Below are 16,336 nucleotides of genomic sequence, written 5' to 3' on the forward strand. Positions count from 1 at the left end.
TAAACTCTCGAGAAATTCATTTTAGCTCAGACAACATCCGTGAGATATAACGTTATGATTCAAAGGTTCCGGAAAAATTCTGTGCAGTCAGTCACACCAGATAAAGTGTGGAATTCCAGTAGGTGGGAAGAAACACCAAAACGTGTTCATGTTGGTGTCAATTTCGTCTGACTGCACAGCCAATACAAATAGTAATGGACATATTATCTTCGTGGCCCTTTATCAAAGCTTACCGACGCTTTGAGGCTTTTGTTTATTATTGTCCCAGATTGCATACCTTATAAACACAGGTATTCTAGGATCTTTTAGAGTGAGTTTGAGCGTAATTACCTAAAATCTTCTGGAAAGATGATGAAACGTCAACCAAACAGCAAACATCCAGCGTGTGTTGAGTTCTGTTACAGAAATCAGCCAAGTTGTACTCCGAATACAGCTATTCACACTCGACGACATGCAACATACTCATCGTTGTATCATCGGACGCCATATCCATGCATAACTTGACTTTAGTGGGCATCAAAAATTTAGGTAGTTCACACTTTCACAAATCGCTCATCAGATTTGAGGAGACATGTAAAAACTACTTCGGAAAACTTTGTTAGATGTGTTGTAAAGTTATAAAGCGACGTTTCCAAGCTGCTGTCTTGGAGGCTCCATCGGTCCATATGGTTGTTAAGGCAATCCTCAAGAAGTGAAACTCGACTAGTTCTGGGCTGCAAAAGTTTTCGCCCCACAATTCCCGTACCTAGATGTAGACTGATACAAAAAACGATGGAAAGTTATTTCTCAAACTACTCTGAGGTTTACGAGAAAACTTATTCTTTATTAATTGAAATTCATTTGTAGCGCTGGCATTGCAGGCCTTTACCTCACTCCTAACTTGTCTTTTGAGAGGAGGTGAAGAATTAGAAAACTTGTTTGTGGGGGTCATCATCACGCGGACTGTGATTCAAGCCGTTTGTGGCAAACAATATAAATCTAACGGTTGGCAGATGTGTTTTAAACTTTTAGTTTCCAGTCAAGGTGCAAACAAAGGAGTTTAAAACATAACCCGAGCTCAGGCTTTGGTTTCAGGAGACCAAAGCAATCAAACCTTGACAACTTTTTATCTTATAAAATGTTTAATGTTGAAACATGGTAAACTGAACTGAAGGAGGCCCTAAAATCCGCTTGAAACACCTTCCGCAAGGTCGAATAATGCTTTGTTGAACCATAGTTGGGTGAGTTGTTCGACCTTCAAATCAGATAAGTTGAGGCGGCAAAACTACCTTAGGCTTAGTGTCAGCGACATAGCAAAGTATGCATGTCTGGGAAACAAGTTGATGTATCTGAGCAGAGTGTAAGTGAGAAGATAAAAACATTTCTGATATTTAAGTAACGACTTTTGACAGCACGTATAAGCCACTAAAGCACATTGATTTCTCCTTGACTCGGCTTCCGGGACAGTGTGAGGATTGTACGATGGACTCTAGTTGATTCTAGGCCTGAAGTTCATTTGGCTCGCTTATTGACGTTTCAAAGTTCACTTCTGAAGCGTTTGTACCATACTTTGACCAGGCATCCTGGTGTCCTGTCATTAATCTGTTCGAGCAACTGGAACAAGTTTACGCATTGATTGAACAATGCACACATGCTTCCAGCGGTAATAAAGTCCCATTGTCCAGGACGTTCATATCCATTATTTTACACCACAAGGCAAAGGACAGGTCCGTTGGAAGATCGACGGCACTCTGACAAGTACAGTAAGGCAAGACCTCACGTCAGTATTGCATACAGACCGCTTTCTCTGGCACATTGCTTTATCTGCACATCGCACTGCCATTCATTGTGACAAATTTTGTACGAACTTTGAAAAGATGTAGAGCTTCCAGAAATTAGTTGTGCCACTGGGACATGGATTCGTTTAGTTCTCAATCGAATCCAGTGGTAACATAATCCTAAATGTGGTGCGCCATTGCCTCGCTTCTTCGGTCATTAATTTAGCTTGGAAATCCACCACGCATAAACAGGCAGAGAATAAACCTTTTGATTGAACAAAGGCTGGAGGAGTATATTACGGACATCAATTTTCGTACGAATACTATTTTGATATATTAGTTCCGACTAGATTCTCTGACCCGATATAACCATTTTGTCCACAACCAAACCAGAGAATGGCATGTGACACGGAATTTTCGTGCAACACAAACCATGTGATTAGTTGTTGGTTGCAGTGTAATTGGCATGATGACAGTGAATCGGTTCGTAAAGAACAAACGCTAATCCCCGATAATGTGTGCCATGCAACTTGGCATAGTTTCCAATGAACTGTGAGTGGAGGAGTTGCTCTGCGCAATCCACGGTCATTGGAATTTCATCTGCTACCTGATTTTTGGACTGTTGAATCCGCTGAGGCATCAGACGAGTTAAGACACTCAAAATTTATTGTTCTACTCCGCCCAAAAGGAGCAACCAGTTGAATGTTGCAGCCTCCTGATCTTTACAATTGCTTTTTGAACAGCCACCTCGAAAGAAAATAATTAAGGAAAATTCTGTCGTAGAGAGTAAACTGAACTTGAAGATTTATCGACACAGTCAAGAACAACTCCTTCGAAGTCAGGCACTGTTTTGCATTTCAGGGGGCCGTCTGGCGCTAATTTAACTGACTCAGTGGAAATGTGAAATATTCCCAATACTCGTCACTGCCTATTTCTTCTTCGCATTACATTCAACGTGATCACCGATACCTTAATTCCTGTGAACCTGCAGTCAAAAGGATTGGGTACACTAGATTCAATCTCCGCGTAATCTGTTTAACAAGAATGAGGTTTTCAAACTGAGCGACACAATTACAGGATGCACCTAGCATTATAGTTCACGTAGTTCCAGTAATCAGTTGTCGGCTTATCGTAGGAGAATCACGCCGTTATTGGAATTTCATCCGAACTGTACCCGGCTTTATTTTGCTTAACAGTTTGCCAATTTTGTACGTCCGGTAAGTGTTCAGATGAGTAGCAAACTGGGTTTGGGTGCTGTAGAAACCAACAGAAAATCCTATTATGAGTCGAAAAGTTTTGACTTAGATTTCAAGGTAGGCATTTAACAACTTATTAGTGAGGACGGGAGTTTCAACAATTCGATCACTCTCATGCTAAACAAGTCAATTTAAAGCACGAAATTTTTACCCAAGTCGTTGTTCTTTGAAGCAAGCCATATGTACGTTCCGACAAACTGAACGGTTGATCTACCGTCTAGAAATGGGCGAAAACAATGAGTCGATCAATCACCTACCAGATGACTGTCTGACGCACTCTTTATGAGTTGTGTTTGTAACAACTAAAAACAGAGTACACACTACTCGGCAACGGTTGACCACCACGGTGATCCTAATGGACAAAACTATCCCAGCTGTGGGGCTCTTGAGTTTCATCCCCCCATCTTACAAACAAAGAGCGAATCCGCAAATAAACAAACTTATTTTTTATGCTCATAAATTTTAGTGACTGGACACATGCGAAAGGACGTGTATGAAGTTAAACGCTAGATGGTGAAACGCAGGCAAGAACGTATGAATCACGATCACATTGTAAATAAATGAGAATTCTGAAAATATGCAGCTACGGTGGCAACTGAGCACCAAGGAGTTCAAATTGTTGTATTCAGTTGTTTTGTTTATCTGGCATATTCTTGGACTTTTACTAAAACTGACGCCATTTATAAAAAACAAATCAACTTTTCTGTCATCTGTTGCTTTCAGCATTAGCGCTGACAGCATACAAAAGATTCCGTCCTGTTGAAGCAAAACCTTATGGTAGCCAAAAGTAGTCTGTTTATGAACCCGGCGATAGACTAGCTGATTGAGCAGAACAAATTTCTAGGATCCTCACTTCCAACACAACCAAGAATAGTCGCAATCATGAGTGAAGTCAGTGGGTACTCCAGGAGAGTTTTCTACTTTATTTTTCGCTCCTCCACAGCAAGTTTTTTTAAACAGTTTCTGCAAAATATCTGCAGCAAACTGTGATTTAAAATGTCAGTTACTCACGCGATTTGAGTGTATTTTGTTAGCCAAAAACAAACAGCAACAGATATGCACGCAAAATTTGATTTACATATTTGATATGTGTGCATTTGTAACAGATTCTGAGCTTCCAATAATTTTTCATCGAATTAATCAAACGTTTTATCCAAAAAGTACACGAGTTTTGTTCATGATCTTCATTAAAGTCGCAAACTCCTAGTCACGCGATTTTCTCCTAAAATAAATTTAGGGATTCACTCGGGCATATGAAATAACTATGTTGCCCGTCTCTACTCCAAATACTTCTGTGTTGCTTGTTTTTTATTTACCATTTTCACGTGGACGGAATGTGCTGTGTGTAACATATCCACAATTTAGAAATCTGTGGAGCTTTACCTTATTAGAGTGACACCAAACCTTCACACATTATCCTACCAAATTTGTCTTATGTTAGTTACAATTTACCAAGTACTGTTCCCTTGCGTGAAATACACGGTGGCAAAAATTTCTGAAGTGTTAACTGATTGTTTTGAGATAGCTGACTCGAGCCGCAATGGATAGTTTCAGCATAGCGAACTTTATGGGTATACCCAAAAAAGAAATTTGGTTAGACCACCCGTTGTTTTCATGCACAGGTAATCCCATCCTGAGAACTTTCCTCGAAACGCTTAGTGCCCCTCATTATCTGGTTAATCCCCACATCGATGTTGTTTTATTGGATTTTAAGCGCTCCCAAGATTTCGAAATTCGTTGTTGGAATATCTTATGAGAGTACTTTGAAGAATTTGAGTAGATTCAGTCATAAGTAATGGTGATGCGCCTGATTTTAAGATCTGTATTTGGCTGCTGTTGTGGAATGTCCATCAGAATCTCTTAACAGTGGTGGCTAGCTCGTGGTGGCATTACGTGCCTCTCGAATAAACAGACATAATAATCTATTTGTCGATTCGATAGAGAGACTTTGTGATGCATTTCAGGTGATCCCTACGTAACGATATGACAGATCGACCTGGTCTCGATCGCCCATTATAACCAGCAAAATAGTGTCTCTCAAGTTTTCCGTCCATCGTAGTTGAAAGTGTTTCATCGCCGTTGCGGCTGTCAGATCCCTTTCCGAGGGAGAAACGATATGAATGGTTGTGCTCCTTCAATGTGATTGCCGTCACAAACGAGCCGCTTTCACATTCTTCTCAACAGTTTGATGAACTAAATCGCGCTGATTGGAGTTAGTTTTTTACGGACCCGCGTTTTACGCACAACAAACAACCAAGTACAAACGTGATTCAACTTAATTCACATGAACTTTGATGAAATGAAACTGAAATTTTCCTGTTGTCCTCACTACGGAACTTTACCCTGTTGCACCTGAGACAGATGCGCATCTTTGAAAAATGGAGCGCAGCCTTGGGTGACTGGATTTGCATAGGCATAGTTGAGTAGATAGAGAATCAAACTTTATTCATTAGAGAAAAGTGCTCCAACCGATATGATGCCTTGCTACTCAAAGACAATGATGATAAGTTGCAAAAAGCCGCGTTCCATTCGTCTATTGCAGCAGTTTTTGAGGAAATAAATTGTTTGCAGACGACTACCGATTTCAATATGGGATAAAATCCTCTAGGCGCTGAACTAGGACGTTTATGCAGATAATATTTATGAAGGTGACATTAGAAACTGAACGTCTTAAACGGTCGGCGGCTCTTATCCAGCCACAGTATAAAAGTACCATATAGCATTGTCTTCCCTAATAGCAACAAAAGGTTATCGATACACCCATTTCAACTGTTATTTCTTATGCGTCTTCCTGATAACCTGCGTCTAGTCAAAACATCTTACTGTCCGCGGCATAGCGAGGTTTCTAATGCTTCCATGTTTGTGGAGTGCGTACCTTCTAGTTTTTCTCGTTTCTCTTCCTCAGGTTGACAGATTTTTCCTTTAAACTAAATTAAACTACCTACACAATTTACGATGCGCAGTAAAATTTTTCCTCCGGCATAAATCTCATTTTATGACAGTGAAATTACGGAACAGAAAATTTAGTTGCGCGCAGCCTCAGTTGCATCACTTGATCATCACATGCGGATGTAAAAAAGCAAACGTCAGACACCATGAAATCTATATGAGCGCACTTAAATCTTGTGTCCCCAAATGCTGTTCCGCTAAATAAAACTTCCAAATGAAGCATGGGTTACAAATATATATCCGAACGCATACCGCGAAGATTTCTTTTTAGTTGACTTTAACGCAAGAAGTTGGCGGCGTTCATTTAGCATTATGCGTCATAGTGGCTGACAACAATAAATTTTTGTCACTTATGCGCGCGTTTTCGCACTGTATTTTTCATAAAATTGCCTCCTGCTTTTGACACTGAAAGGTCCTTAAAAGCTATGGCTTTTATACGCTTAAAACTCTAATGTTAGCTCTTGGTCTTTCAGTAGAACCTCGGCTCGAATCGGGTTTTACATTACACGCCACTTCGGAGCGGACAAGTGTTATGGCTGAATTATTCCAATCGGAAATATTGGTGAAAATTGTAGATATTGAAACCTTGGGGCAAACCTGTTCTTGCCGTAAAACATCGGATCGCCATAACCGGCCACATAGTCGTCAAATATGTAGCAAAATATTTCACCGCAGAAAACTCCTAAAATATTCACTTTCGGCAACGTTACAATATTGAACAGCTAGAGCTTTTTTGAAAGTCGTTTTTTCGTCCGAGTCGGATTTGTCTTAAACACACTCTGGATAATAATATGTAAGTTTGATGAAGCGGCCCTTTGGCAAAATTGATTGATCATTGACCACATAGTTGACAACATGGAAACTCTTGTAAATAATTCATTAAGATAGACGTTGAAGTGAGGAGAAGTTCATCTTGGAAGTGCCTCAAAAATGTACCCTACTTCACGCGGTATTCAGTAACGTGCAGTCATTTGAAGAGGTTTTTTCGGGTGTGCAGCATAGTAGCAAAAGTTTTATTGTGTTACTTGGTTGACACTGTCCTGCACCCATTTTTTCCGAATTGTTAAGGCAGTAGCGTTCCTTCCGTTACGTGTGGATGGAAACCAGGTTGTTTGTAACAAATACCTCCGGGTTTGTTAACGGAGAGGAAACATTTCTTATCAAATGTCAGCTATCTCTTTGAACTAGAGTGGATCGGGATACCTTTAATCAGCATGAATTCAGTGACGTCATCCAGTCCAGAATATTTTTTCGTCGAATGTACCAAATAATAAAATTAAATTTTCCCACATCCCAGTGCCATCATCTCTTGCATCTAGTGTCATCTAATTACGTCGCCAGACGGTGATTTATACATAGAAGTTGCTCTCTACTGCAAACCTAGTGTGAGATGGCCACAACTCTATTGAGCGATAGGAAATCAGGTTCGCTAAATAATATGGTAGATTTTTATTCCATTTTTATTTCATTTTTATCGCTGTTCTTGGAAAATAGCAAAATGTTACAGAAATTTACCTAAATTTAAAGTATCGCTCCCACTTTTGCAAGTTCATTGTTTGATGCTTAGTGAGTAGCATGGAATGTGTTTTGATCAGTTATTTTATTCCCATGCTAATCGACGCGTTTTTGTATGTTTCATCCCTCGTCACATTTGGCTAGTGGGGCCGCATATGCTACATTGTGAAACATGGCACTAACCAGCGTTGTTCCGGCTTACATCCCATCACAACAACAGCCACTCCAAGCAACAGACATCCAGCTCGGTTCCCTTAGTGGTGTGCCCCCGTTCTCAACGTATCAGACTGTTAGTGTGTCTCACACAAACCCGTTTGGTTTTGTCAGCAGCACCGATGCAAATGGGAAGTTATTACTGGCCAGTGCAACACAGGCACCCGCCACGTTTCTTCATTCAAATCCAATGCAGCCTGGGTATTTCTCTCCCACTACTGATACTACTTATCGTTTTACACAACCGCAAGTTCATGCGTTGGTAAATACGTCTTATCAGACTTTTCGAGGTTCACCTCATCCGGGCACACCACCGCAATTTTCCGCCACAATTTCCCCTGGATGTTTGCTGCCCACGCCAAATCAGCCGAATGGGACCACGCCTAGCTCGGATATCGTTCTCCGGCTGAATGGGTTGTCTACAACCAAGTCTGCACTTGAGTACAACACTGTCGATTACTGTGGCACTACGACGAATGATGAAAATGGAAGTATAAAGCAGTCTACTCCGATTTCCGATTTGCCAGTTCACCCGAATCCTCAAACCCTTGTGCTAATTGTGAGATTATTGATGTCTGGAAAAGTGAGTGAAAGTTTGTTTGTCATGCTTTGAACTATAATCCACCGAACTTAAAGTGTCAGTGAATTCGCAGTCAACACAAATGCCTAAACCTCGACCCAATTGTTAGAAATCCCCGGTACTCATGTTCTGGTTGGCCACAGGAAAGATATGTAGATAATGACTTCGTTGATGGTCATTGGTTTTTCGCTGAGCTGGGCAATTTGAATGAAATCCTTTCATCACCGATTGAAGTGACATCACCGGTGTCTTGTTTGGGAGCGCAGTGGTGGGTTCGTGGTCGTGAGGAGTTACGTAGATGGACAAATAGGTAGAGAAATAGCCAGCTAGACAGGTGGGCACACAAATGGATAAATAGACAAATGAACAGAGTAGAGAGAGTTTAACAGAGTAGCTGAAATAAGGCCAATTAAAGTTACTTAGGTGCAGCTTAATAAGCGTGATCTCTGAACGCACGTGTGGTGGTGCAGGAAGCCACGCAGTCCAACTGGGATTTCGCAGATGAAAAACAGCAAAGGAAGGCTGGTAGATAACCGGGATTGACATAGCAGATAGCATGAACTGCTGTGACTGAGGTCTTTTGTAATGTGCTCCGCGCTGCGTTTTCGGGGCAGGCGTTGTCCATCCCTGATCGAAAGTGTTACAACAAACGGGTTAAGACAAGAGGTTAAATCACCTGGTATACACAGCGCATGATGAACCATTCGTTGTCACTGCAGACAAGTCTACCTACCGGTTGGACACACGATTGATTTGTTGCAAAAACCCCTCGTCGTACTTTCAAACCCAATATCCCCATGAGTTGTGCATAATTCTTTGGCCACACCGCGGTTTGAGTCACGTGTTTTTATTTCATCCCTAACCCCCAGTGATCAGCTTTCACGGCCACGTTGGACACTCGGTTTTGCTGACATTGTGGTGTCACATCAACCGCACAGTTGAAGAAATTCCCGTCATATCTCTCATTCACTGTTATCTGACGTGATACGACAAAACTACAAACTATCATTTGACAAATTGCCTAGTGTAACCGCTTGTTATAATGAAGTTAAACCTGATAGCGAGTTATTGTCCGCATGTTTCAGTCCCTTAAGATCTACCTTTGGAGGAGCTTCCAAACTAGGGTTAGCAGAGACAGACAGCGTTTCTGTGACGACATCTTCAATTACGAGGTTTGAAGGAAGAGTTAAGAGGTAAAGATGAAGAAGCCTCATGAGAATGTCTGAAATATCCTGAAAGATGTGGATTGGTGCGGTCAGCGCAGTTAACCCAGTCACAGGCTGTTTTATCCTCTAATACGACACAAAGTGTTGGCCTGTGGTTGTATGCAAACATTTGTTGCATGATACGAATGCTATCCATTGGAGGTTTCCTTGCTTGGGCGTGGCGACTGTCGTGAGGGTCTGAAAGCTTGCGTGTGATTTTAACTTTCATCAATCCGGAAATATGGTGAACGTACTGACGCTCCGCCGATTGGCACACTCAGACATGGTATATGTTTAAGGACCAAAAACAATAGCATACATCTGACAATTTATTGGTGCTTCGTTATCTTTTCATGGATTCTGCCGGACTGTGATGAGGCCTTCTGCTTCATCCTAAAACAAGGCGAGGCAAGAATGTACGAGGTGACTGGTGTCACACAACAGTTCAAATTATCTCCGACTTCATTAGCAGGCGCGATAAAGCTGCTCACGTAACACTGGAGAGATGTTCGCGTACTATTCGTTAATTTTATTATCTCAATTCACGTAAATATTTCTACAATTTGTTACGCATATTAGAATAGACCGCTGGACATTGACCGAAAATTCAGAACGTCCCGTTCTGGAATGACCATACTTTCCAGTGCTGTTCTTGACCTAGGTTTTGTAAGAAAAAGGAAAAAGAGGAAATAACTCAACGCCTTCTATCAAATGAGCTTGTTTCAGCCGTTACGCCTCCTAATCAGTTGTGAAGCAACTGGTCTGGCTGGATTACTTTGTCTTTCATGTCCCGCTTAGACGCAAGGACCTTTGTGGAATCCGACTCGAATTCTGTCGAGCCGATTCATAGAGGTTTGGATTTCTACTCGATCTTCATTTGACCGATCAATTTGCTTCGTGTTTGTTGGCTGCCTAGCCGCCTGCTGCAAATATACTTCCCTCACGACTATATTTTGACCTTTTTTTCACAGTTTAGTCATCATGATTGTGGGAAAACCAGGTAGTAGAATGTTCACGCTTATAATAAAACGTGGGGTTCATAATAAACGGATGGTGACCAACGTACAGTTGTGTATAACAGTTGCAGTGATTTGCCTTGGAGAGTACTGATATTATTTGCCAATATCCCTCCTCAAGTGTTCAAATAGCCAGCCTTCCACATAGTCATCACTGACGCGGTATGATGAAGCGAGCGTCAATGTTAATAATAGTGCATGGGTTTCAGGCTGCTGATCGTGGATTCTGATGAATTCGAGAAGTCTGAATACTTCGAACCATCCATCAACAAATATCCAGCCAAGTGGACTTCTTCCAATCCGTTTTTCTTCTAAGGAAGACGGCAGAGCTGCTTTTATTGACATGAAAATACTTATCTATTAGAGGAAATACTTTGGTGCATTTACATTAGTCCCAAGGGATAAGTCTAACCGCAGACCGCCTGATATTACGTCTACTATCAGCACACTGTGTGTTGAGAAACAAAGTTCAAACTAGATTACTCTTTGAGGTCACTTACATTCAACCTTGACAATGGTAATGCGTTGGTCAAGGGACAGGCAGACAGACAGACAGATGGATAGAAATCCAGAAAGACGAAGATAGATAGATAGATAGATAGATAGATAGATAGATAGATAGATAGATAGATAGATAGATAGATAGATAGATAGATAGATAGATAGATAGATAGATAGATAGATAGATAGATAGATAGATAGATAGATAGATAGATAGATAGATAGATAGATAGATAGATAGATAGATAGATAGATAGATAGATAGATAGATAGATAGATAGATAGATAGATAGATAGATAGATAGATAGATAGATAGATAGATAGATAGATAGATAGATAGATAGATAGATAGATAGATAGATAGATAGATAGATAGATAGATAGATAGATAGATAGATAGATAGATAGATAGATAGATAGATAGATAGATAGATAGATAGATAGATAGATAGATAGATAGATAGATAGATAGATAGATAGATAGATAGATAGATAGATAGATAGATAGATAGATAGATAGATAGATAGATAGATAGATAGATAGATAGATAGATAGATAGATAGATAGATAGATAGATAGATAGATAGATAGATAGATAGATAGATAGATAGATAGATAGATAGATAGATAGATAGATAGATAGATAGATAGATAGATAGATAGATAGATAGATAGATAGATAGATAGATAGATAGATAGAAGAGCTAGATAGTGTACTACTGCAGACTCTACCACATTTGTGATAACCTGTTCCTGTAGTTTGTTCCAAATTAGCCTGGAATGATTGTAAATGTTGTTTCTGCCGTTTGAACATCGGTAGTTTGAACTGTCACATATATTTCAAAAGTGACACTTGTCATTTGTTAACTCATAAAGTTTATGATATTTGAAAGACATAACCTACAGTAAATGGAATCTACACTAATATTCTTGCAGGCAAACGCTATTCTATAAGCACGGGTTAGTTACATTGACTAATTAGCCCGTCAGGAGTCTAAAACGTCATGCGATGTGCCTAGCTTGCTGGCATTTTTTAACTATCGCCTGATGGTTGCAAAACTGGCACAATGTAAACATTTTGTGACAAAACCCTAGATAGTCAAAATTTAGAATACCGTGTCGCTTTGGGGGTACCAGTTTAATACATGTGCAGCAAATAGGGCTTGTCACGTGAGGCTTTCGATCATTAGAAGAGAGGCTATGTCGAGGTTCATCAAACTGGAAGTCAGCATAACTCCTACAGTATACAAAACAGGGTGTACACAAGAATACAAGCCTTGTGTCATACTAATACAACTTCAATTAATGAATTCCCCAGCACACGATAAGGAGCATATGGCCATGCTTGCAAATCAAACTGGTTCTTCATGAGTTACGCGAAGCCGTAAATGTGGCCATTGTCCAACGATTCTGAGAGGTATGAAATTTCTAACTGAAAGTCCATCCTCAAAGTTAAATAAGTCCGTTTTTTAAATTGGTGCAGCATTGTTCAGTTGCATCACCCTTAATATACCTTTCGAACAGTGAAAACGTCATGAATGCCTAGATAGATCTGACAGCGTAATCTCCTGCTTAGTGACTAATCATCCTAGTACTTAGAAACGAGCAGGGCATTTAAATAGCACTCACAAGGTGAGAGAATACCACCATTCCGCCGAGCGGGTTGCTCAGAAAATATGAAGTCTTTCAAGATGTATCGATGTTCTTTCTGAGCAGTCGGCACTTAGGCAGCCAGTGATGTGCGGAAATCGCACAGACAATGAGTGACTTGTGGTCAAACATCTGAGGACTACGGATGTGCTCGTAAATCCTGAAAATTCAGGGGATGCACACCGTTGACCTTCTTCAAAAAGAATGAAACGGCTCTAAAATATCTTCCAGCATTTCCCCATAAATTGACCTACCAAAGGACGTCCAAAAACACCCGCTTTCTGTTCCGCTATTGATAAACTTGGTAAACGCTTGCTTATTTCTTAATTTAAATGACTATAAACCAAAAATGTTGCTTTCTAATAATCTGACACAAGTTCATGACTAACAGTTACGCCAAAGTAAACCTGCGACTTTCGTACGCACTTTAGTATCACTATTCACAATTAACGATTCTGCAAGTTACCTGTGTATGATCGAAAATTCTGCCCTGATATTAGGGCGGAAAACGGGACACGCGAAGGATGTGTGAGATGTTGATAAAATGTTCTTGTCAGTTTTGACAGGGTATGTGTGTCAGTACTACTATTCTTGGTTATCTGCCGGATATCCGAAGGCTCACGATTACTACTTCTTGCCTATAGTGCATCTGACTAAAGATTTTTACTTCAATCATATTTTTCCTGCACGCATTCCCATCTACATGTACCCATCAGAGTTCGGTACTCACGATAAGCACGTAAACGGAAAGCGAATGTTTTGCCGTGCGTTCTGGCTGCATTTCGGGGACAGACTTGTATGGAAAGGGAGGGAATAGTAAGATAATGGAAAATTCTGAACAAATATTGGGAAGTGACAAAGTTAAATTTACAATTTTTTATCTTCCTATCGTTGAGAAAACCTTCACTGAACTGGCTATATTAGCTTTTTTACGAACAAATCATGCCAAACGGGAATTAATTTATGTTCCCCAAGAAACAAAGCAGTTGACGCTTCATTACTCAATCATTTAAATGTCTCAACTGCAAACTGTCTGGCGGTGACAGTCAAATAAATTGGGAGAGAATACTTACCTGTACTGAGTGGCATTGGTATTCGTCGTTATGCCGTGTATTCTCAGAAGACACGTCGTTCCTATCATCATACATGCGTTGGACTCGTGGATTTCTACTGAACTATCTCATGACGATGATCCGCCAATAAATGTTCCTTCCAATCTGCGCGGTGTTATATATGTTGAACGCAAGACCAAAGTGCTCTGAAGTGCTCCAGTTTATCTCAAAAGCAGGTTAACTGGATACATCTTATAGATGCATCTTCAGCTCAATGGTTATAATCTCCTCATGGCAGGCTGTACTCAGCTTGTAAATATTCGTATAACCCACAGTTTTCTTAATGTTATGTTCTATTCGAAAAATCAGGCCGGACCTTACGAGCAACAGTTAAACGTCAATTTAAGAACAATTTGAAGAGCAGCTTCGTTCTTTTATTCAGCATGATATGCGTTTCCGGCTTTACGCAGAATATACGTGTCCAGAATGAAAACTTCCGTGTGACAGTTTAAAATTGATGGTTGTGAGAGAATTTTGTCTTTTGGAACCAATTTTCACTGAAATGTGTCCATTTTATCTTCCGGATTTTTCGGGCAAATGCTGAGCATTTTTGTGATTTCATTGTGGTTCTACGCAGCGATTGTCATTTTATCATCACTACAAAGTTTATAATCAGATATAATGAATCAGGTGTCTTGTATCTGCTTTATGTTTCTTGATTTCCAAAGGCATCAACCTGCTGACGTTGATGATGGCACATTACCCTCCCAACATTCCACAACTTAGAGTAGTTTTTGCTGATTGGCTCAGCCACCTGTCTTTATTACGTACGTTGATACAACATCAGCACGAAGTCCGTTAGCACTCACTGCGTTTTTTCATTGCCTTCTTTTTATTGTGCGGAATTGTGCTGAGCTTGATTTCGATAAAATATTTCTAGCAAACGAAGGACCTAAATCATCCCGAAGGAATGTGATTGATTGAATAACCCAATAAAATTTCAAAAAGTTTGAGTACTGCTGTTTACCTTCGACTCCAAATGTAACCACGATTAATCTTGTTGTTTTGGGTTCTGCAAACCCAACGTTTGTAAGATCAATCATTGTGAACTAGGAGTTCTAAAAACTGGGACCGCTGGACTTTGCTTAGAAGTCTAAACCTGGCGGTATCAACGACCATAAATCCAGCACGGCGGAGAGGGCTCTTTTCTCATTTTACTGCAATTTTTGTAGAAAATCCTGCGTGCTATTCTGAATACTGGCTTACGCAAAGTTCAAAATCTGTGAGTGAACCAAATGTATATCTGAATTTGAATCACTGTCAGCCACTCTGATTCACTTTGCACTGCCGATACGCACAGTTCTTTTTATCGGCAACTCAATCTGTCAGCTTCGGCATACACATCTGACAAATGAATCGATTGCCTATGCACTTTTAACAATTTGCATTTTTGATCTCTCAAAATAAACGTAAACAAACATTTTTAAATCCAAAAGGGTTTGTGTGCGCTGCTGATAATGCATCTACTGAATGTCCAGGAAGGGGTTCACGTGAACTATACAGTCGGTTACCTAAATGTTGTTGGCCGGGATAAATATCGATGCGCGTTGACCACACTCGAAAATGGCTACCATCGTGCCAATGGGATAGTCGTCGAGACGTCGGTAGTTATTCCCGTAAAAGCATTTTATGGAAATCTGTGCGCAGTCAAATGGTTTGAGCTTAGCTTGCATTTACGGGTACGCTGGAAGCATTTTGGTTGTCAGGTTGGCTTCTAAGTTGCATTTAGGAGATAGATTAACGAGACCTGCCTAACCAACCAGCCATAGTAAAATACAAATGTATGTGACCCACTATATATTGGGAACGGGTAATTTAAGGTTAGCAATTAAATATCAAAAACTTGGAGAAAATAATCCATCACCCCATATGATGACAACATCTCCCATTCTCCTAAGACGCTAGAGAAACTCAGCATGTGGTATGTAACTGATTACTAAAAATAGTAGTATTCTCTCTCGAAAATATAATTAAAACTCACTTGTTGGGACGACAACGTTGTAAGAAAGACATAGAATGGCATTCCATGTCAACTTTACACGTCTGTGCGAAAAAGCTCGTCACCAACTGATGAAGGCGCTGGAAATCCATTTTTTGTTATTCTAATTATCAGCCGAATGGGCCGTTTTAGGCCCCCGACCCCCGAGAAGATCAATCAAAACATCTTTGAATATTTTGAGATAGTCTACAGATTTTAATCACCGGGACCTAAGAGTCGTAGCCACGATTATCACTATCATGGTGAAGGGGAACTTTTCAACCTTTCGTAACAATGAATAATGAAAATAAATCAATACTTTCTTGACACAAAAGACTGTATCTTCAAGCGACCACCAGAACGATGTAGACGTGAACTAAAGACTCCGTCACCTGCGAGCAGTTTTGGTTTAAAATTTATCAAATGCACCGCGGGCACGGTCGAGTAGGTTTTATTTAAGACGCCGACTAAACGAAAAACTTGATTTTTTTCCAAAATTCTCTCATTTTGCCGCGCTGCACCATTCTTGCAAACATACTTTCTTGCTAAACAAAGGCTACCCTTTATCTGAATGATGCTTTCAAGGACAAATAACTCCAAGA

General features: G+C 40.2%; 1 protein-coding gene across 1 annotated transcript in view; it reads left to right on the top strand.

Moving 5' to 3' along the window:
- T265_02016 (hypothetical protein) overlaps nt 1-16,336 on the top strand; it is a gene marked incomplete at both ends in the record, with an annotated part of 75,451 nt that overhangs the window by 14,385 nt on the left and 44,730 nt on the right. The window contains one exon of the mRNA XM_009166164.1: nt 7,622-8,273. Within this exon, the coding sequence (XP_009164428.1) occupies nt 7,650-8,273 (624 nt within the window). The remainder of the gene's footprint in view (nt 1-7,621; nt 8,274-16,336) is intronic.

This window comes from Opisthorchis viverrini, assembly GCF_000715545.1.
Source record: "Opisthorchis viverrini unplaced genomic scaffold opera_v5_23, whole genome shotgun sequence".
Lineage (NCBI taxonomy): Eukaryota > Metazoa > Platyhelminthes > Trematoda > Opisthorchiida > Opisthorchiidae > Opisthorchis > Opisthorchis viverrini.